This window comes from Durio zibethinus, chromosome 18 (assembly GCF_047325235.1).
Source record: "Durio zibethinus cultivar Kanyao isolate XHJ-2024 chromosome 18, ASM4732523v1, whole genome shotgun sequence".
NCBI classification, from domain to species: Eukaryota; Viridiplantae; Streptophyta; class Magnoliopsida; order Malvales; family Malvaceae; genus Durio; species Durio zibethinus.
The window spans coordinates 1341880-1362440 of record NC_143179.1 but is presented as its reverse complement, the minus strand read 5'-3'; the positions used below and the strand labels follow the sequence as shown (position 1 = coordinate 1362440).

The following is a 20561-nucleotide window of genomic DNA, read 5'->3' as shown; positions in this document are numbered from 1 at the left end:
AACCAAGGATCGGGAATGGGGGCAAAAAGGAACGATGATCATTGATCAACTCTGCAAAGATTTCTTTAAATTTACCAAACCTGGTACATTTACAAGAGCGTACTTACGACTATTCGACGAAGTACAAAAAAGAACACTTGTACGTTACAAAACAACAAGCTTCAAAACCCAAAAATAGAATAGAATGAATAAAATTTGACAAATTCGTTTGCTTCAATGTTTAACACTGCGGTCATTGATCAGAGCATTGAAGGTCATAGTTGCAAAAGTTGAGGTTCCTGATGACAGGGTTGAATTGTCTAGGTTGTCTGAGCTAGAGGAAGCAATATACGAATATGTATACTTGGTTTCTGGCTTGGTTTTCTCAGAACTACGCACTTTGAGGTCCATAAAATCAGAAATCAAACCCGGCTTTGTTATATTCTTCTCAGCAACATTCTTCTGGCCAATTAGCATCTTGACCACGGATGACATAGACGGCCGGAGTTTAGGAGTATCTTGGGTGCAAAGAAGACCGACCTTGAGGAACCTACAAGCCTCTTCTGCATCAAAATCACCATTCAACGATGTGTCAACCAACCCTACCAACTCCCTTCGCTCGTAAAGGTCCCATGTCTGCAACAAGAGATCAGTATATGTCATGAACCGCAAACCTTTCCGATATGTAATTTGCAGAATTTCAAAACAAGGTTTCTGACATTGAGGAGATTGACACTATCTTTCATTCATCATGGACAAGACTATAAATTGATTTTCTATATTCCAAATATTATAAACAGGCAAGATATCGACGATCTTATCCAAAATAAGGAAATAACATGCTTTAACAAGAAACTTAATGCCAATGCCCGATATTCCAAAGAAATCATCTCAGTGGTTTAATTCTTTGATCTTCTATTCACAAACATCACTTATTTCAATTCCAAGGCTGAAATAATTTCTGAAACTAAGCTCCAGCCATGTAAAAACAAGACAAGATTTAATAGAGGAGAAATCACAAATTTACTAGGATGCAGCTAAATGCAAAATTATAATATGTAACAACTAATAGTTTTTCAAGGATTTTTTTTTTAATCAAAAGATTAAGGAGTTAGATGAAATTAATAATATTTTAAGGAGTTAGAACATCTTTATCCTTGCTCATTTCATAAGTGCTTGATGATCTCTGAGCATAAACTGAAAGGAAGTGCCATAACCAGTAACTCACAGGTCAAGCTCCATTATTAAATAATTGCAGTAAACAAAATTTGCAACATAATGGAAAAGACTCAAATGCATACCCGTTCTAGGATGTATTGTTCTCCTACAGGTAACTGTGTATTTGTGTTACATCTGCCACTGACTATTTCTATGAGGAGAACGCCAAAACCGTAAATATCTGCTTTTCGTGTCAACTGCCCCCTTATTGCATACTCTGGTGCTAGATAACCTCTAAAATAGTGAATGAAATAATTAATGATAGTTAATATTTTTGAAAGCATAAAAGTTTGAGGGAGAGAGAGGCAAAATTTTGATTGATTAGCAACTATGCACAAAAATTCAATCCTATAGTATGACAGATGCTTAACTTAATAAATCTAACAACAGCTAGCCACAAAGATCATACACTTGCTAACATGACAAGAACAGCTTACTTGAAAATAGAACCTAATTTAAAGAGAGAACCGACTTCAATTGGATTTTGTTGAAGTCATATCACCATATCTAAAAGAAGCCTTAATTAACATAATCAATAAAGACCTCTTGTACTACATATCATCATAACTTTAACTAAATGATTATCGAAACAAGAGGATCTCTCCGGCCAAAAAAAAATGAGGATTTCTTGTTGCTCTTGCTGTTCCACTATTCTTCACCTATCCATTTTTTGGGATGTCTGAAATGATTGCCCAACTAGAAAAGCCAAAACATATTAGACACTAGTTGTCCAAAGTTGCCTCACTTTTTCCTTTCTCCATCCGCAAAGGATAGTTTCAGAAACCTAAAACCTTTTAAGATGAAATTGAATAATCAAATGATGTTTGTATATTCTTATTGCCATGGAGAAAATATTATCCATTAGTTACTAAACTTAGAATAATGAACCCACTCTATAATGATAAAGCAGAAATTCCAACAGCAAAAAAAACTGATAAATTTTGTTTAAGTATGCTTTTAACACCAATACTTCACCGACTTGGATGATAATATCATATTCAGTGCTAATTCAAAACTAAAAATATATTTGAAGCTATTGTTAAACTTGAACAAGTAACAGGAAGATTGGAGCCTTACATTGTTCCAGCCACACGAGTGCTGACGTGAGTCATGTTTGCTGGGATGAGCTTTGCCAGGCCAAAATCTGATATTTTGGGTGTTAGGTCTTTGTCAAGAAGAATATTGCTTGCTTTGATATCTCTGTGAACAATGTACGGCCGTACTTCCTCATGAAGAAAAGCAAGCCCACGTGCAATCCCAATGCATATTTTAGACCGTGTTTTCCAATTAAACTGGATATTACTTCGACCACTACCTGTAAAAGAAAAGGTTTTAATTGCTCTCAGCTTCAATGTGATTTAAACTGTATTAGGCAAGCACAGTTTGAATACACTTCTTCTATGGTTAAGATTTTAAATAATGCAGGATTCCTTAAAAAAGAAAAAGAAGAAAAAAAGGTACTCCTACTATCCCAAATAGCTGTCCTCTTTGAAAATATTCAAGGATCAAAAGGAAGCACATTAAATACAGTCGGACTAAACAGAATTGACAAAATAATCAAATTTTGCCTTTCATAAAAGGGATACCTTATGTTTTTCATTTTTCCTCTGTAAGTAGTTCATGTAATGAAAGGCATAGTTGGATGAAGGATGTTTGATAATATTTAGTACTTAAATTTTAGTTTTGCACAACTTTTTTGGGACATCTTGATTAAAGTGGGAACAGTCATGTCATCAAAATGCAGAGTAAAATATAATGCAAAATATATAGTTCTAGGATGGAACTACCACTCTGTGGTATGAAGAATGGCCTCAATAAACAATAAACTGAACTTCCAACATTACAACAAATTAACAAATTACCAAGAAGAGTCTGGGCAAGGCTATTATTCTCAAGGTAGTTGTAGACCAAGATTCTGTGATTATCTTCAACACAACAGCCATAGAGCCTGACTAAATTTTCATGCTCTATTTCTGAGATCACCTTAATCTCTGTCACAAATTCTCTCACTCCCTGTCTTGATTCAGCTGAAAGAACTTTTATAGCAGCAATCTTCCCATCTTTAAGCCTCCCCTGGAAATCCACAATGATAATGAAGGAGGTTCCTTTCGCAAAATGACATAAAGAAGACAATGGATCAAGTAAGCAATGCTCTATATATTGAAACAGCATACATACCTTATAGACAGAACCAAAGCCTCCTTCTCCAATTTTATTTGCAGGGCTAAAATCTTCAGTAGCAATTCTTAATTCTTTGTATGTGTAAAATTTTACATTGTGAATGTCAAATTCTGTTTATAAAAGAAGAAAAAAGTAGATTAGAAGTTTTCCTATTGATGCAGTTTTAGGCAGAATAATACATTTGGTTTAATCAAAAACTGAAACTAAGGAAAGTACTCACAAGAATCAAAGAGGTTTTTCTAACACAAGTTCAAATAAACGAGAACATAGAAATATAGAACATACCAAGGGCAAGATAGGAAGAGTAGATATTGAAGGTCAAGAAATTTCTACAAGTTAGCATTATGGTGCATAGGTTCTATCATACACAATGACACAGAGATCGGAGAAGATTTATTGACAGGATTAAAACAGCAGGAGGCATTGAAGGATCGAAACTGGAATATTCAGTGATTTTAGAAGCGTCCTAGATTCATGTTGCTGAAGAAACAATATTCGCAACATGATTGTTGCTGAAACAACAATGTTTAAATAAAAAATAATACTAATGTTTAAGTTGATATTAGAAAGGATAATTTTTTTTCTTTTAAATTAAAAAAAAAAAAAGAAAAGAGATGAAATCACTTGTAAAAGGAGCAAACAAAAACAGGACAAACCTATGTAAAATATTTGCACATGTACTACAAAGATCTAGTGATGTAACAGTTTAGACAAAGTTATTTAACATGAAGACAGTAGAGGTAGAGCAAATCACATTGATTGATGTACATATAATGGAGGAAATTATTTCGTGCAATGGACTTCAATGATAAGGCTTAGTAGTATTGGATATGAAGGATTAGCCATCCTTCATTTAATTGGACATGACAGTATAAAAGGTTTTCTAATTATAAGAAGAAGGCTTCTGACTTACCTTCATCAACCTCAAAAGACCATTTGTTTGATGAATCAATATGTCTACGGAATAAGAAAGAAAAACAAGTCATATGTTTATGATGCACCATTGACCAGTTTTCTTTTATATTCAACCAGTGCTTTGTACCAGGGCAGTTCTAAGACCTGCCAAAAAAACCATCAGAAACACTTAATTTCATACTCATAATTCTATGGAATGAAATATCAAAATCATTAAGGAAGGCATTGATGCAGTCATCCATGCTCAATTAGAACTAATCCACCAAATTTCACGGTAGCTAAGCACATTCACAAACCTGTAGATGTTCATCATTTAGGTTAATTTAGAATGTCAGTAATTATTTCACTAATATCTTCTAAATTCTCTATATATTTCTAATCAGTACCAATTAAATAAATCTAGTAAATTCATAAAAAAGCTTAAGAAACCTAGAAGTTTTGAGCAGGTAGCAATTAACATTGCCTTCTATAATGTACAATGTAGGGTTACCTTGCTGCACTTAACAAGCCATTGGTATCAAATCACAAATATTATACCTTTTAAACATAGATTAATCAATATCCCTAATTGGAAGAGTTATTGTTCCTACTTACTCCTTGCAGGCCTAGAATAGACACACTCTTGGACCTCATTCCATGAAAATAATAGAAATCAACTTCCCTCAACTAGTCTTATTCATGCCACCTCTATAGAGTACATCTATTCACCTGCATTGGTATATTATGCCATTGAATACGTCCTGCATAATGGCATGATGCCCTTTACTTCAAAATTCTAGTTTTTCACACCAAGATTCTAGAAAAGGGAAATTTTAACGAGTTTCCGTACCATCTATATCATCATATAGACAAATTCATTAACAAGAAATGCATTAATTAGTCCATACTGACTTCAGAAGTCATATATAAATTTCTAAAAGCATCTTGATTTCCTAAATTTTGGTTAATATCATGTCGTCATCAGCTATGGCACTAGCGCAACTTTACAAAGTTTGCTTCTTATGACGACAACCATTAAGGCTTGCTCCTGAAACCAGATTCTAAACAAGATCCAATTCTCATTAATCATAACTCATTGCATATTTCTAGCAATTGAGAACTAGGGTGATCATAGATAGAAGTAACAAGGGGAAATTTGACTAAATTACAGGAAGCAAAAATCTAATAAATAAGTCAAAAGAAATAATACCACTAAAAGTGGTGTATCAAATTCCTAGCCATGCAATTAGCCCCTCCTTAAATATAAATAAAGACTGCTATGAGCAAAAAACATGATGAAAATTAGAGACTAGAAGCCACCTGATAGCTCTAATTTGATCTTAAATGGATAATTTATGCTCATTTGACCATTAAAAATCAAGCAAAAAGGAAATTATGCCAGAAAATTCCCAAAATAGAAAAATAAAATGACCCATCAAAACCAGCAAAACTTATGAACCGATCAAACCAAGTTCAAGTATAATAACTACATGAATGCTTCAATAAGACAAAAAGACAAGAAACAAAACCCAGAAAGAAAACTGATAGATAATCAGCCTATTAGCTAAAGATGAAGAAAAAAAAGTAAAATAAATAAAATCCATAAAGGAAAATCCATTAACCAAACTATTAAAGTTCAAGTTCTTAATTACATGATTAAACAAGAAAAAAGGGACAACAAACAAAACCAAGAAAAACCCAGAAAGAAAACTCACAGAGATAATCAGGAAATCAGCAAAGTAACCCGTAAGAGAAAATTGAACTAACCTTAACACGGGGAAGCAAAAGGAATGGTAGTTGGAAGAAATTATCTGATCAGAGAGGGTAGCAATTAAGAAAGCAAGAAAGAAAGAATTCAAAGTCCATGAATGAATGCGTACGCAGTTTCTGAAGTGTTTTATGATGCATTGGGCATAAGTAGTTGGCCAAAACTGACTTCTCATATTTCATTTTCACTTTTTTTGGATCAAAGACGAGTTTCTTAAAATTTTCTAACAGGAAACAGAAAGGAAAGCGATGTGGTGGGAGGAGCGTCATTGTCAACTGGCTTAAAGTCTTTAACCGACTTGGTCAACTATTTGCTACGTGTCCCTCTTTGACCTTGTCTACTTTTCAACCTAAATATGCAGTTGTAGTTCCGTACAAATGCCTTTGTTTCTTTAAAGTACAATTAAGCCCCTTTTTGTATTGATTTTTTTTCATTGATTTGATGCATTTTTAAGTATTTCATAAATATTAAAAATTAATTGATAAAAATATTTTTTTTTAGATTAACATTGACAATATTAGGTTTTGTGAAATAGAATTTTTATATCAAAATTATATTTTTTAATCAAATTTTTTTTATCTATTAAATTAAAGGTAAGAGATATAAATGCTAAAATTCAAACTCGGACTTTATATTTTTTTAAAAAAATTTTAATTATTAGTTCAAAAAGCTGAAAATGTTATATAACATTTTAATTTGATTGAAAAATTTTCTCTCGCGGTAAAAATATTATCCATCAATATCAAAAATCAAATTCAAATCTTCCTCTCCATAAAGTTCTTTTACATTTCGCCTTAAATCTTTTTTTTTCACCATTTTACCTAAAAAATTATTATTTTAGATCCATTTTATCCTTCATTATCCAACAAATTAGATGTTAAACTGATGCCCAAACTGATAGGCGCAAAGATGCCCAAACTACTTCAAGTCATAAATGTGCAATTATAATTTCATACAAATGCTTTTGTTTTTTCGCTTTTTGTAAAGACTTTTTCAAACGATCTTAAATTTTTTTTTATTGACTTGATGTATTTTTAAGTATTTTTATAAAAATTAAATATTAATTAATAAAAATATATTTTTTAGATTAACATTGATATTTTAAGGATTGTCTGGTCTTGAGAGGTAGAATTTCTTGTCGAAATTTTATTCTTCATAATCTGATATTTTAGTTTGGTTGAAAATTATTTTCTTATGTCGAAAATCTTATATTTTTAATAATTTAAAAAAAAAAGAAAATAAGAGGGAATCTTTAAAATATTTTTTGTTTTTATTTTTTATTTTCATTTTTTAAAAAATCGTTTTTATTTTCTATTTTTTATTTTTTTAAAAATATATTTGATAAACGACAATAAAATTTATTCTTTAAAAATACAAAAATAAATAAATAAATAAAATATTTAATAATATTACTATTAATGGCATCTAATTATAAATATAATATATATTTATTAATTAATGACATTAAAAAATATTTTAAATATAGTAACTTGTAAAACATAAGAAAAAAATTAAGTAGATCTTTTATTTTCATAATTGAATTTATTTTTTTATTTTCATATTTCTATTTATTTTCATTTTTAATTTTTAAAAATTTATTTTCATTTTCAATTATCAAACACACCTCCACTCATATTTTTTATTTTTTAAAAAATAAAAATAAAAAATAATTATATTTTTTGAAACAAAAACACTACCTAAAAGTCTCGTCTCTATAAAATTTTCTAACATTTCGCCGACCAATTTGACAGATGCAAAGATATCCCAACCCTAATTCTTTAATGCAAAGGTATCCCAATCCCAATTCTTTAATGCTTGGCTACGCCTAAGGTTAAATTTCTTTTATTAATAGAAATTATTTTAGATTTTATTTGTATTATATTTTTGCTTCATTCGAATTTTTAGTAAAAATATAATAATTAATAGGTAAAGTATGTATATTTATAAAAAAAATTAATTATTTGAAATTAAAGTATATTTATTAATTTTTTAATAATTAAAAATTTATTGTTTTGAATAAAATACTAAAAAACCTTGAATTTTTTCATTTTTTTAAATAAATCTTATAATTTTTTTGTACTGAAAATTTTATTTATATTAAAGATATATTTAAATACAAATTAAATATTAAGTGTTCATTTTTATAAAAGTTAAAGGTTAAGAACTTATTTAAATGTAAATTAAAAATTAAGATATTCACATGTTATTCCAATTTGTATTTTTACCTTTCATTTTTTTTATTTTTTTAATTAGATAATTTTTGAAAAAAATATTCGATGAATAAAAATAAAAAATAAACAAATTTTTACCTACAGCATCACGTGGACATTTAACTGGTATACTTTTTAAAATTTTATAACAAAGGAAAGAAGTGCAAAAATTAAAATAAGAAAAAAAGGAAGCACAAACCAAACATCCAATCTTTTGCAACTGACCAATTCCAAACTCATTAAACCCACCACCCATTATTTAGGTGTAACTGATACAGTTGTGATTACAAGTTATCGGGTATAGTTTGGACAAAGTTTAAGTTTAATTCAATAATAATTGAATTAAATTTAAGTAATTTGAGTAATTCGATTTATCGAACGAATCAAATTTAAGTATATTAATGTTTTATTTGAGTAATTCATGAGTTTACTCAAAATTTTATATTTCAATATATATTATTATTATTTTAATTAGAAAGTTATGATTTTACCTTTACATATATCAATTCGAGCTTGAATTCAAACGTAAATAATCAAATTTGAAATCAAGTTCTTTTTATTCAATAAATAAGTTTAATCAAATGAATTTAAATAATTCGATTATTATCTTCAATCAAATTCAAATTTAAAAGTTAAAATTTAATCGAGTTTCAAGTAACGAGTTTTGAATTTCTCACAATATTAACTTAACTTGATTACATTCCTAGCATCACTCATGGTAATTTCCATATAACTTTTTTTCTTTAATTTTTTAGTCTACTTATGATACTTACCTATGGGGAAGCCATTATACCTTAAATCGTGACCACCTTTCAACTGTAGTAAACCTCATGCCGATTGAGCTAAGCTTAATTAGCATCATCTAATCCATGGAAAAAAGGAAGAATTTATAATACAAGTTTTTTATTTATAAAAATCAATATTACTCTATATAAAAAAAAATCCCTTAAGAGGTTCTAAGTTTACATGTATACCTTTTTTTTCTTTCGTAAAACGTTTTTAGTTGACAGGAAATTAGCCAAGCAGAAATGAAGCTACCACTTAACAATGGACCACTTAAGCAGGCTGACATGTGTATTTTTTTCAAAGCTTTTTTTTTTCTTTTTCATTATTACTGGTATTAAAGGTGGTTTGAAGGAAGGAAAGCGTGATAGATAGACTTCGCTGGTATGTTTTTGTTGTTCTTTTTTTTTTCTTTCGTTTTTTTATGCTTTTTTGAGTAAATTTTTTTTGCATTTTTTTTGTTTAATTGAATCTTTCTTTTTTTTTTTTTTTTGGTTATGTTGGGATGATTTTAGGATTATAAACTTCAATTTTGTTTAATGAAGTTGAATTGTTGAATGGGGTTTGGGTTTTTGTGGTTTTTTGTTTTTTTATTGAACAATATTTTTTTCAGTGTTATGTTTTTTTTTATTTTTAGTTCGTATAAAATATTTGTTGTGAGATTTATGTTATTTTAAATATATTTTTTTTGGAAGATTTTGTTTTTGTATGTTTTGATCTTGATGACAATCAGTTTTTAGTTTTTTATTTTGTTTGATAATGCTTTCTTTTATTGGTATTGTAATTGTTTTTTATGGAAATATAATTTTTTAATGGATATTTTATGACTTTTTTAACTTAAATTTATTTTGCATGTTATTTGAATCAAGTTCTGACTTTGTTTTTGATTGATCCTTTTTTTTCCACTAGGCCAAGGCTGGACTTTTTGCACTTCTACTTAGCCTAGAAGATCATTTTCTAGGAATTTTCTTCTAATTTGATTAGTTGTACCCCTTCATTGTCAACCATATTTAAGACTCATCAATTGTCTAAAACCTCATTTCTTTGACTCTATTATTTTCTCTAAGTTGTTTTTTTTATTTTAGGTAATCATAATATAAGAATAGTGAAAAAATTTACAAATAATAGAAAAATATTAGTACATTATTAAAGCACACTTATTTTACAAAAATAAAAAGAAAAATAAACAATCATTTTACTCTTAAATCATATTCTTCAAAATAACTTATGATAAATAATTTCTTAATTAAATTTTGCGATAGGGGATTGGAATAGAAAGTTTATGATATTTAAAACAAGATCTCAATCAAAATACATGCCTATTAATTATTTTTCATTTAAAAATTATAATAAAAATTTATTACTTCTATTTAATCAATCACTCATAAAATATGTTTCATCAAAATTATAAAATAATTTTAAATTATTATAAAAAAACATATCATGCATAATCATGAATTGAATTATTTATGATATATGGAAATAATATATGAAGACACTTCTCTAATATGGTGAAAATTTACATAATTTTTTGTAGTAATTATATAATTGTAAAATTATTATAAAAATAATTGTAAATAAAATGTTATCAAGTTTATTTTTTTAATAAAAATGACAATCTAAAGAAATAAAAAAAAAAATTACAAGCTCGGGAGATTGAATTTAACTTATACAAACACATATTTTTTATTAATATAAATCTAAAAGGAAGAATAAATATTATTTTTTAATATAAATTATATTTTTATTATATATAAATATAATATTTTATTAAATTAAAATATTTAATAATAAATTTATTAATATAATATATAATTATATAAATAATAAAATATATTATTTGTGTTTCGAAACAGAATAAAGCATTTTCATTCGTCCGTAACCCATCCCAACTTTTCCGTACGAAGCATTTTAATTGGGAGCAAAGAAGTTGCTTTCACATGGAAGTCAATAAGTAGTTTTTATTTTTATTTATTTATTTTTTCTGGCGGTTGGTGGATTGGTATTTTGGTACCGTGACTTGAAAGGTTATAAAAGGATCATTTGTCCTTTTCTTCTCAAAATTAAAAATTTTGAATTTGCAAAACTGGAAGAGGTGACCTAGTCTTGACTCAAGTGTGAGAGACGATGGCTGTTTCAACTATAGTTGTTAGAATTCATAATTTAAAATATAACATAACGATATAAATTAAAAATAATATAAAAAATATGAATGTGATATAAATTAAAATTTTAATAAAAATTATATATAAATTTAATAAAATAAAAAATTATATTTTATATTTTTATATCAATAAAAATTATATATAAAATATAATATAAATATATAAATTATTAATATTTTTTATAATATAAATATTGATGATAAAATGGAGAAATTGCCAGGGAGCAATTAATTTTAGAGCTCTATGGGAAAAGCACAAACGAGAATAAGATAAAAAAAAAAAGAGAGAGAGAGAGTGAAAGAAAAAAAGTACTGTATAAAAAAGGAAATAAAAAATTAAAAGACTATTTGGTTCTTGGAATATTTGAATGATGCATTGAATGTTGAAGAAATTTATGAACGTCTGTTTATGTTTCATAAGATATGAAGGGGTTTAATTGATTGAATTTAAATTGATAAAGTATTAAATTTGAGTTTAAATTTAATTTAAGATTTAAAGTTTGATATTTAATTTGAATTCGATTAAATTTTATTTTTTAATTTAAGTTTAATTTGAGATAAAAATTAAATTATTTGAACTCGTTCGATTAATATGTAAAAATAAATTTAATTTTTATATTTGATAAAAGTTTAATTATTTATGCTCGAACTAAAATTTGAGTTTGTGACATTTTATTAATTTAAATAATAAAAATATATTTAAATATAAAAATTTGATTAAAGTTATAAGTTATTCGAATCAGATATAAAAATACTCGAACTCGATTCGATTAATAAATTCAATTACTTAAATTCAAATTTGACTCGATAATAATTAATTTAAATTTAAATTTTATTCGAATCGTATTCGAATAACTTACTAATATTAATATATTATTTATATTTTAAATAATAAAAAATATTGCATTTTGAATTTTAAAAAATGTCATTATCTCAAGCAATCTCATTCTCACCTTCTCCTTTTGACTTTCGTGCCCTTATTATTCAATTTTTTTGAGCCATTATGGTCTTAATAATGGAAGAGACTTACAACAAAATCAAGTCAATTTTTACTCTTGTAACTCCAAAAGGACCTCAATTCAATTTTTAAAAATCGAGTTTTTTTTTTTCTTTCTATTTTACTTATCCTTTGCACCCAAACCCATATTTAAATTACTTTTAAAAAATTTTATTTTGCTAGATAATTTTTACTTAATTTTTTATTGCATATTGGAAGATAAAAATATTTTGACTATTTTGCTTAATATTTTCACTTCTAATAATTGTTTAAAAACTTTTTGTAATTGTATTTGTTGGATATTGAACTAAAAAAAATTTACTTTGATTGTAAAAGTGTTCATTCTATTAGTTTATTAATTTTGAATCGAATTACTTAAAATTAAATTAATTAAATTATGTTATTTTGTTTTGTATTACTTCTATGTTTTGTATTTAAATTTTTGCAAAATGCAAAAATTGATGTTTAAAAAAATAAAATGTAAAATTTGTATTTTAAATTTTTAAATAATGTATAATTTTAGTATAAATTTAGATATTATTAACTTAACTCACTTATATAATATCTAACTGGTAAAATTTTATTATATGTACATTATTTATTAAATAAAAGTTTTAAAAATTTTTATAAAAATTTTGTGTGGATGTCATGTGATAAAAAAATGATTGACCAATTCTAAAAAAATTTTACGATTTAAATAAAAAATATTTTTGTTTGATAATATTTGTCAAACATCATATATATATATATATTTATAGTTAATTAAGTTAATGATATTAGAATTTAGATTAACACAATACATAATTTAAAAGTTTAGGATGTGAATTTTATATTATTCAAAAGTTTAATATGTAAATTGTATATTTTATTTATTTAGATATTAATTTATATATTTTTTCAAAGTTCAAATATAAAAAATATAATTAACTATTTTATTTTTGTTAATTATATCATATTTATTAATTTTAAAAATTAACTGACTAAATTTAATTATTTCATTAATTTTTAGGTCAATGAATAATAAAATATATTTAAGTTAAATTATATTTTAAAATATTATTTTTTTTATATTTGAAATAAATTAAATTAGTTTTTTCAAAAAAATATTAAAATATTATGTTAAATACTTACAAAAAATAAATAATTTATTTCATGTGTTTTTAATTTTATAATTGATTTTTTTATATTTTATTAAAATTTTAATTGATTCGATTTTTGAATTGTATTGATCAAATTTTATAATTGGGCAAAATTAATTCAAAAGTTAATCAATGAGTCGAATTAAATCAACGATGAATTAATTGGATTAAAACTAAAATTTGAACACCGTATTTAATAGTACTTTTGTGATTTTTTTTTTTTACTTTGTAAAATTTGTGTTCTTTATAAAAAATTACCTTACAATATCTATTCTGAGTTAGAAGCAAAACTCAAAGAAAAAGAAAGGCGCAATCCACATGAACTGGAATTGATTGGCATTACAATAGTGAGACGGAATGCAAAACACTGTAACGAAGGTTGCCGTGGTGGGAAGCGGAAGTATTATACCAACCATAACCCACTTTTGTTTTTCTTTTTCTCATTTCAATATATATATATATATATATATATATATATATATATATATCATTCAAAATAGATTGCTTCTTTGAAAATTTTGAGCCGACAGTTTCAGGAGCTGTTTGTGCGGCTACTCTGGCAAGGAATGGAATTTCGGTGACCCTTTTTGACTCTGCTAGAGGTCCTGGCGGCCGCATGTCTCAAAGAAGGTTCCTTTCGTTTCTTTTCATTTAAAAAAAAATCAATTTCTTTGACAAAATTTGACTACCCTTTTTTATATTTTATTGTTTGATGGTGTTTTGGAAAGCAGAAATGAAATTTTAAGTTGATAGTTTAGTGAATTATAGTTACTATTATTTTGGGAAACTTTGAAATTGTAGAGAGATAAGTGAAGATGGGAAAGAGCTGTTATTCGACCATGGTGCTCCTTGTTTCACAGTGACAAATCCTGATGTGTTGAGTGTTGTTGCTGAGTGGGAATCAAGAGGCCTTGTTGCTGAATGGAAACTAAATTTTGGGTCTTTTGATTGTTTCTCTAACAAATTTGTCAACACTGAAAACCAGGTTCTCACAACTATTATTGTTATTATTATAAAATTCACATGCACTTTACTCTATGGGTTAGATCCACTTACTTTTTCTTTTGTTGATTTCTAATCTTTACGATTCTCTACAATGGATTTGGCTGGAATAATATAATGCAAAATAAAAAATATACATATATAATTGTCAATTCAAAAGACGGCTTATCATTATTCATTATAATAAACAAATGTTCAACTTTCTTTTTGAATCACTCTACTCTAACTCATTAGAGTAATAACTTATTAGAGTTAAATTATACAGTTTCTAATTAAATTATTATACATGTACAATTTGGTTGTTTATAACCAAAAAAAACAACACCTCTGATATCTTGATATAGACGGGAGCTCATTCGTCTCAAAATCTTAATAAAATAATCTTTATTATTTGAAGCAGTTATTTTGGGAAGTTATCAAGAGAGGGCAATTGCTTAGAATTTGATCAATTGAGATATCTGGAAACAATATAATGTATATATTTTCATTCGAACATTCGAATTCAAAGTGGATTATTATTTTCTATTTTTATATTCTTTTTAGATTCAAGGACTAAGCACTGGAGAATATTTTCATGGCCCCTACCTTATAATTTACAATATAATGAAAGTCATGCTTGATAGAAAGATTAGATCACATTTGTTCTTTTACTCCACTACCTTGTACTAGTATTTGTTTATTTGCATGTTATATCTTAACTTGTGTAGGGGAGGGCAGTGATATTTTTGAAGCGCTTGCGTGCTTCAGTTGTTGCATTCTTTTCTGTTTCTTGAAATTAAAGCTGTTTGTTTGATTTGAAACAGCTTGAAACTTTTTCTTTTTTCTTGATGTTAATGATCCTACTTCTGAAGTGCTTGCAACTCCTGGAATCTAGAATCTGCGCTGCTTGTTATAGTGTTTGTTTTATGTTTGTGTGTTCTTCATCTTGATTTTCTCTTGTATCTAGCTGTTGGGTCGATCACGGGTTTCTTTTATTTAACCATTCATCAGCATAGGCTGTTATGGTTGTCTTTCTTTCAATTCCAAAGTCAACTTATCCATGAAAGCTGTTGCATAGTTGGTCAACGTCCAGCTCCATTAGTGATTTGGATGTTTATTGTTGATAATTTTTTCTACACAGATTTCCAATTGATTTTTTAAAAACTGGTGATTTCTTATGACTTTGCAAGGATTCTACTGTTTGGTATCATTGCTGTTAATACACTACAGACTCCTTTCCTTGTGGTGTATATATGTTCGAGTAAGAAAAAGGAGGGGAACCATTCCAATCAGTCTTCTGTGCTCTGGCATATATGCTATAATTTCATGCCAACTGAAAAGTGTTTCAAAGTAAATATTGATTGTAAGCCTTGTTTGTAATTGGCTTTGTTCAGTAACATTTATTTCATCAGATGGAAAAACTAAATGTGCAAAACTCATTGCATTTATCACCTTTGTTCTTAAAAAGACATTGTATGCGTCCATTATGCTTTTTTTTTTTTATCAAATAATGTTTAATTCCCTTTTAGGAAAGACCAAGCAAGAAATATGTTGGTGTGCCTGGAATGAATTCCATTTGCAGAGCATTATGCCATGAACCTGGTTTGTAGCAAGATGACTGCTTTATTTTTTGAACTAATCATCAAGGTTGGATATACATCAAAATTTCCTTGTTTTCTACTTTATCTGTTCTCCAGGAGTAGAGAGTAAGTTTAATGTGGGTGTTGGGAAGTTTGAATGTATAGAACCTGAGAATTTATGGTTGTTGATGGGCTTGGATGGACAGAATCTTGGTCATTTTAACGGAGTGGTTGCATCAGACAAAAACATCTTTTCTCCAAGGTTTACAGAGATAACAGGACAATCACCCCCTCTTGGTATGGAAGTTTATCTTTAGATGTTTGTTAATTCCTTCTTGCAAATTCATATGTGCATGCTATTTCATCGTGTAGATATTCTTTATGATTTATGTGACTAAGGACCATGTGTAATTATTTAGTGCAACCATGGACTATACTCTTAGGAGACAGTCTGTTTGATGCTTCAGCAGTATTTTGGCTTAGAGCTAATGCACTATATGTCTTATTGCTTGGCAATTGTGATAAGACTGTCTCGCAGACAGACCAGACAAGTTTAATATTAAATAAGACATGTTAAAGAGGCATATGATATGCAGATTATGCTTTATCTCCCATCTTATATTCTGGAGCTTTCAGATGACTCTTTTCTATTAACTTTTTATCTTCATTTAATTTCTATTCACTTTTTATCTTCTTTTAATTCTTGGCAGTTCATTGAAAATATTATCAAACATTGTTATTAGAGTTTAGATGTAATTTTGGTTTAAATGAAAATATGCTGCAATAAATATCTTTGTAGGTGACTTAATTCATGGTTATTTTCATCCATCAATGGTTCATGTACATGCTTCGACTTTATATATTTCTTTTAAGCAATCATTTTTAGAGGGTTGCTTGGGGTTGTGGTTTTATCTTTGCTAAGCTTCATTATTTATTCTTTCCTATTCTGAATTTGAATTTTTATGTCTAGTTTTATGAACACAATTTTTTATTCCTTTTAATCTCCTTGCTTCTATCACTTTACTTATTTTTCAAGCCCCTCCTCTCTTTGTAATAACCAAATTGACAAAAGTGATCAAGACAATGCAGCTTGATAGATGATACAGAACAGAAAAGAGTTTACACATACTCATTGGCAGAATTGCATACAGAAAAGCGATAATCCTCCTAAGCATCCTAAAACCCATGCCCAAGTGGCTGAAAATGTAAACAACTAATTTCCCATATCAAGCGTTGGAGCCCCATTTTCTATATTGAAATCTGAGAACAGTTACGTCTAGAGAATCTCAGCCTCTGGATTTATCTAAAATTGATGTATGACTTTAGAATGATCTATGTATTTGGCTTGCAGTCGGTTTTGCTATTAATGGTTACAAATAAAGGTGTTGAGGATCAATAGTTCTATTGCTGTGAAATGATAGTAGTTTTTGGGAATATAGTTGCTGGAACTTGGTAAGTTAGTAGCTCAAAATTCGGGGCAGAAAACATGCTTTGATTCAAATAAAATAATTGGAGGGTCTAAGTGTTAGAAATATGTGATACAAATGGGATTTTAGGGCTTCAACTCTAAGAAAGCAGATTTTAATTGAATTGCATAAGAGGGGAAGAAACCATGTTCAAGGACATGTTTTTTGTGCTATAAACTGTATCCTGTGGATGCAATTCAAAAGTTCTCCAAGAAGTCAGCAAGAACTCAAATTATCACAAACATCTACTCTTCCAATCTTTAGGTACAAAAATATATAGGCATATACTTACTAATCCGAAATATTCCTATGAATCTAGAAGGGAAATTATGAAGGTGAATTCATTGCATCTATCAGATAACGAAATTTATCCTTTACATTAAGTAGCCTTCAAAATTGTATTTAATATATTCCCATAACTATGAAAGCATCAGATTTACTTTTTCTAAACAGTTTGGGCATCTTCATCTTCTTTAATCATATTTTGAAGGAAAAATGGGAAACACAGAAGAATGGCATGTGTTTTTGACAAGTTGTTATCCTAACCATTGTATTACATACAGACTTGAGTTTGGCTCCAGAGTTGGTGAAACTGCGCAATATTCCCGTTAATCCTTGTTTTGCTCTAATGGTAGCATTTTCTGATCCTTTGTCTTTGGTGAGATATCAGCCAACTTGACCTAAGAGTTTTTATTCTGCCAAATTAATGTGGTTGCATGATCTGAACTACTTATTTGCATGAATCCCCTCCCCCCTTTTTCTATTGTTTCTCCTTCCTTTTCCTTCTGATACATTTTCTTATTTCTAGTTCCTAGTTATTTATATTTTCTGCCTGTCCCCATTTATTTTGTGATTAACCAATAATGCGCTCTTGACATCTTTTTTAAGTTCGATAATTCAGGTACCGGCAAATGGCTTCTCATTAACCAATTCTAAGGTTTTAAGTTGGGCTTACTGTGAAAGCAGCAAGCCAGGGCGTTCTTGCACAAGGTATATTTTTGTTTATTGCAGAATGACCCAATTTCTGAGCCAAGCAATTGAAGTATTTTCTTTTTCTTATTATTATTTTTTTTTGGCATTTCTTATCTTGGTTGCTTCTTAAATGCAAAGTGAACGATGGGTATTACATTCGACAATGGAGTATGCAAAGGATGTGATTGCTCAAACTGGCCTTCAGAAACCTTCACAAGAAACATTATCAAAAGTGGGCAATGAAATGCTCCAAGAATTTCTAGGCACAGGTCTCAGTATTCCACAGCCCTTTTTCAAGAAAGCTCATAGATGGTGAGTGAGTCTCTAAACTAAAGCCATAAATTCAAACACAGAAGCGGCAGTTTATCCTCATTTTGTTTAGTGAGTAAAGCTGTAAATTTTTTTTTCTCTTCTGTTTAAAAACAAGAATAAACCTTGTAATGTGTTTAGTCCCTGACAGATGCAGTGATAACTGATTAAGATTACTTTGCATACTCATAGAATGTGGGTCTGGTGTTTTGTCTCCTAGTCTTAGTTGATTCTTAGGAAATTTTTGGCTCAATATTACGACTGATTAAGCACATTTTAGATTGCAAAGGGAAGAAATTAGACGGAGGAATGATGGAAAATTTAAAGAGATGTTTGAAAAAGGATTTTAACTTGTAATTTTTTTATATGTTATCTTTATATACATTTAGGTTGTTTTGTGAGTTCAATTGTCATCTTTAGATAGATTTGGGTTAGTAGAATTGTCATGTTTGAAATAAAGGATGATTTAAATAATATATAGTCCTGCTGATTTCAGCAGACCAGCTTGTTTCTAGTGTATTTACGTCGCTAGATCTTGTACTTGTTACCGTCTTAACCAATAAATGACCCTTACTTGTCCCCCAAATTAGCTATAGCATTCAAGTTCAGATGCATTTTTGTTGGCCTCTATTGGCCGACTAATAGAGGGCATGCTGGCAGCAGCCATCAAAAGTGTTTGAAGGGCATGCTAAGCTGGTTTTAATGACCAAGCCTTCATATGGAAGGTGTCCAATGATGGGAAGCGTAGCTGTGAACTTGATAGGCTTTAATTAGTTGACCTTGAGTTTTACTTACATATTTCTTTGAGTTAAAAGCAGTAGGATTTATTTGATTCTTTACTTCAAAACTGTATGTCTCTTCCTTTACAATTCTCATTTGATGATGGAAACAAGTCACAGAATTAAGAATCTTTTCCTTTCGTACATGTCGTGGATGTTTTATGTCATTGAGATTGAAAATTGATGAAGACATTAGAACTTGACATCGTTCAACAAATTTTATAAACAAAGTATGACCTTCATTATGTTGTTCTTATATTCTCCTTGCGGCCGTCCTAAAACATTTATATTTGCCTCATGGCGTATTTTCAGGGGAAGCGCCTTCCCAGCTGCAAGCATAGCAAAGGAAGAGAAATGCCTGTGGGATGAGAAGAAGAGACTGGCCATCTGTGGAGATTTCTGTGTTAGTCCTAATGTTGAAGGTGCAATTCTCAGCGGCTTGGCCGCAGCCTCAAAGCTTCAAAGCATGCTTAGTAGCCTATAGTAATTCTGCAGAATGCTTTCCTATCATGTTGGCTGCAACTATACCCAGTTGGAGCAATTGGATTTTAATAATACGAGAAACCATATTTGGTTCTTCCAAAGAAAAATAATATTTGAATTGCAATAAGCTGAGCTCTTTGTTGGAGCATGTGGGTTATAATTAGAACTAATTATTTTATAAGTGTTGCCTTGAGTTGGGTTTTGATGTATGAGTCTATCAACTTTTATTATTATTATTAAAATTATGGGGTTTTGAAGGTTAATTTCAATTTCTAATTAATTTGCATTTTTATAAAAAATAGGTCGCAAAAAAAAAAAATTGCAACCATTAGAATTTATATTCTAAACTACTCTAATGTCACTTCATAAAATTAATTGGGGTTAACCCTAGAATTTAAATTGCATTTTGTTTTATTTGGTTTGATCCAAACATCAAGTTTTTTTTATATATATATAAAATTATAAAAATTAAAACGTTGATGTAGCATTAACAGACAACCTTTTGATTGCTTCTTCCAAAATGTGGTAATTGAATAATTTGAAGATTTGCAGGGACAAAAAAGCAAATAATATAAGTAAGCTCATGTGGCAACAAATGGAAATGGTTATCAGCCACTGAAGATTGTGTCAGAGGAGGAGAAATAGCTGATAATGTTCG

At 28.5% G+C, this 20561-nt stretch overlaps 2 protein-coding genes across 3 annotated transcripts; one reads left to right on the top strand and one right to left on the bottom strand.

Moving 5' to 3' along the window:
- Window positions 1–41: 41 nt before the first annotated feature.
- On the bottom strand, window positions 42–6228 carry LOC111298906 (cold-responsive protein kinase 1-like). The gene is made up of 7 exons (XM_022893653.2): window positions 6040–6228; window positions 4292–4437; window positions 3376–3488; window positions 3060–3270; window positions 2275–2512; window positions 1281–1431; window positions 42–615 (listed from the first exon to the last, which is right to left on the bottom strand). The coding sequence occupies exons 2-7, from the start codon at window positions 4380–4382 to the stop codon at window positions 214–216; spliced, it is 1206 nt and encodes a 401-aa protein (XP_022749388.2). The 5' UTR covers window positions 4383–4437; window positions 6040–6228; the 3' UTR covers window positions 42–213.
- Window positions 6229–13587: 7359 nt separating this feature from the next.
- LOC111298905 (FAD/NAD(P)-binding oxidoreductase family protein) lies at window positions 13588–20166 on the top strand. Of its 2 annotated transcripts, none has more exons than XM_022893651.2 (9): window positions 13588–13733; window positions 13864–13963; window positions 14135–14318; window positions 15844–15916; window positions 16012–16191; window positions 17924–18018; window positions 18262–18350; window positions 18471–18644; window positions 19733–20166. In XM_022893651.2, the coding sequence occupies exons 1-9, from the start codon at window positions 13691–13693 to the stop codon at window positions 19902–19904; spliced, it is 1110 nt and encodes a 369-aa protein (XP_022749386.2). In that variant the 5' UTR covers window positions 13588–13690; the 3' UTR covers window positions 19905–20166. The 2 variants fall into 2 exon arrangements, with proteins under 2 accessions (XP_022749386.2, XP_022749385.2); XM_022893650.2 differs by having other exon boundaries at window positions 13618–13733; window positions 13834–13963.
- The last annotated feature ends 395 nt before the right edge of the window (window positions 20167–20561 follow it).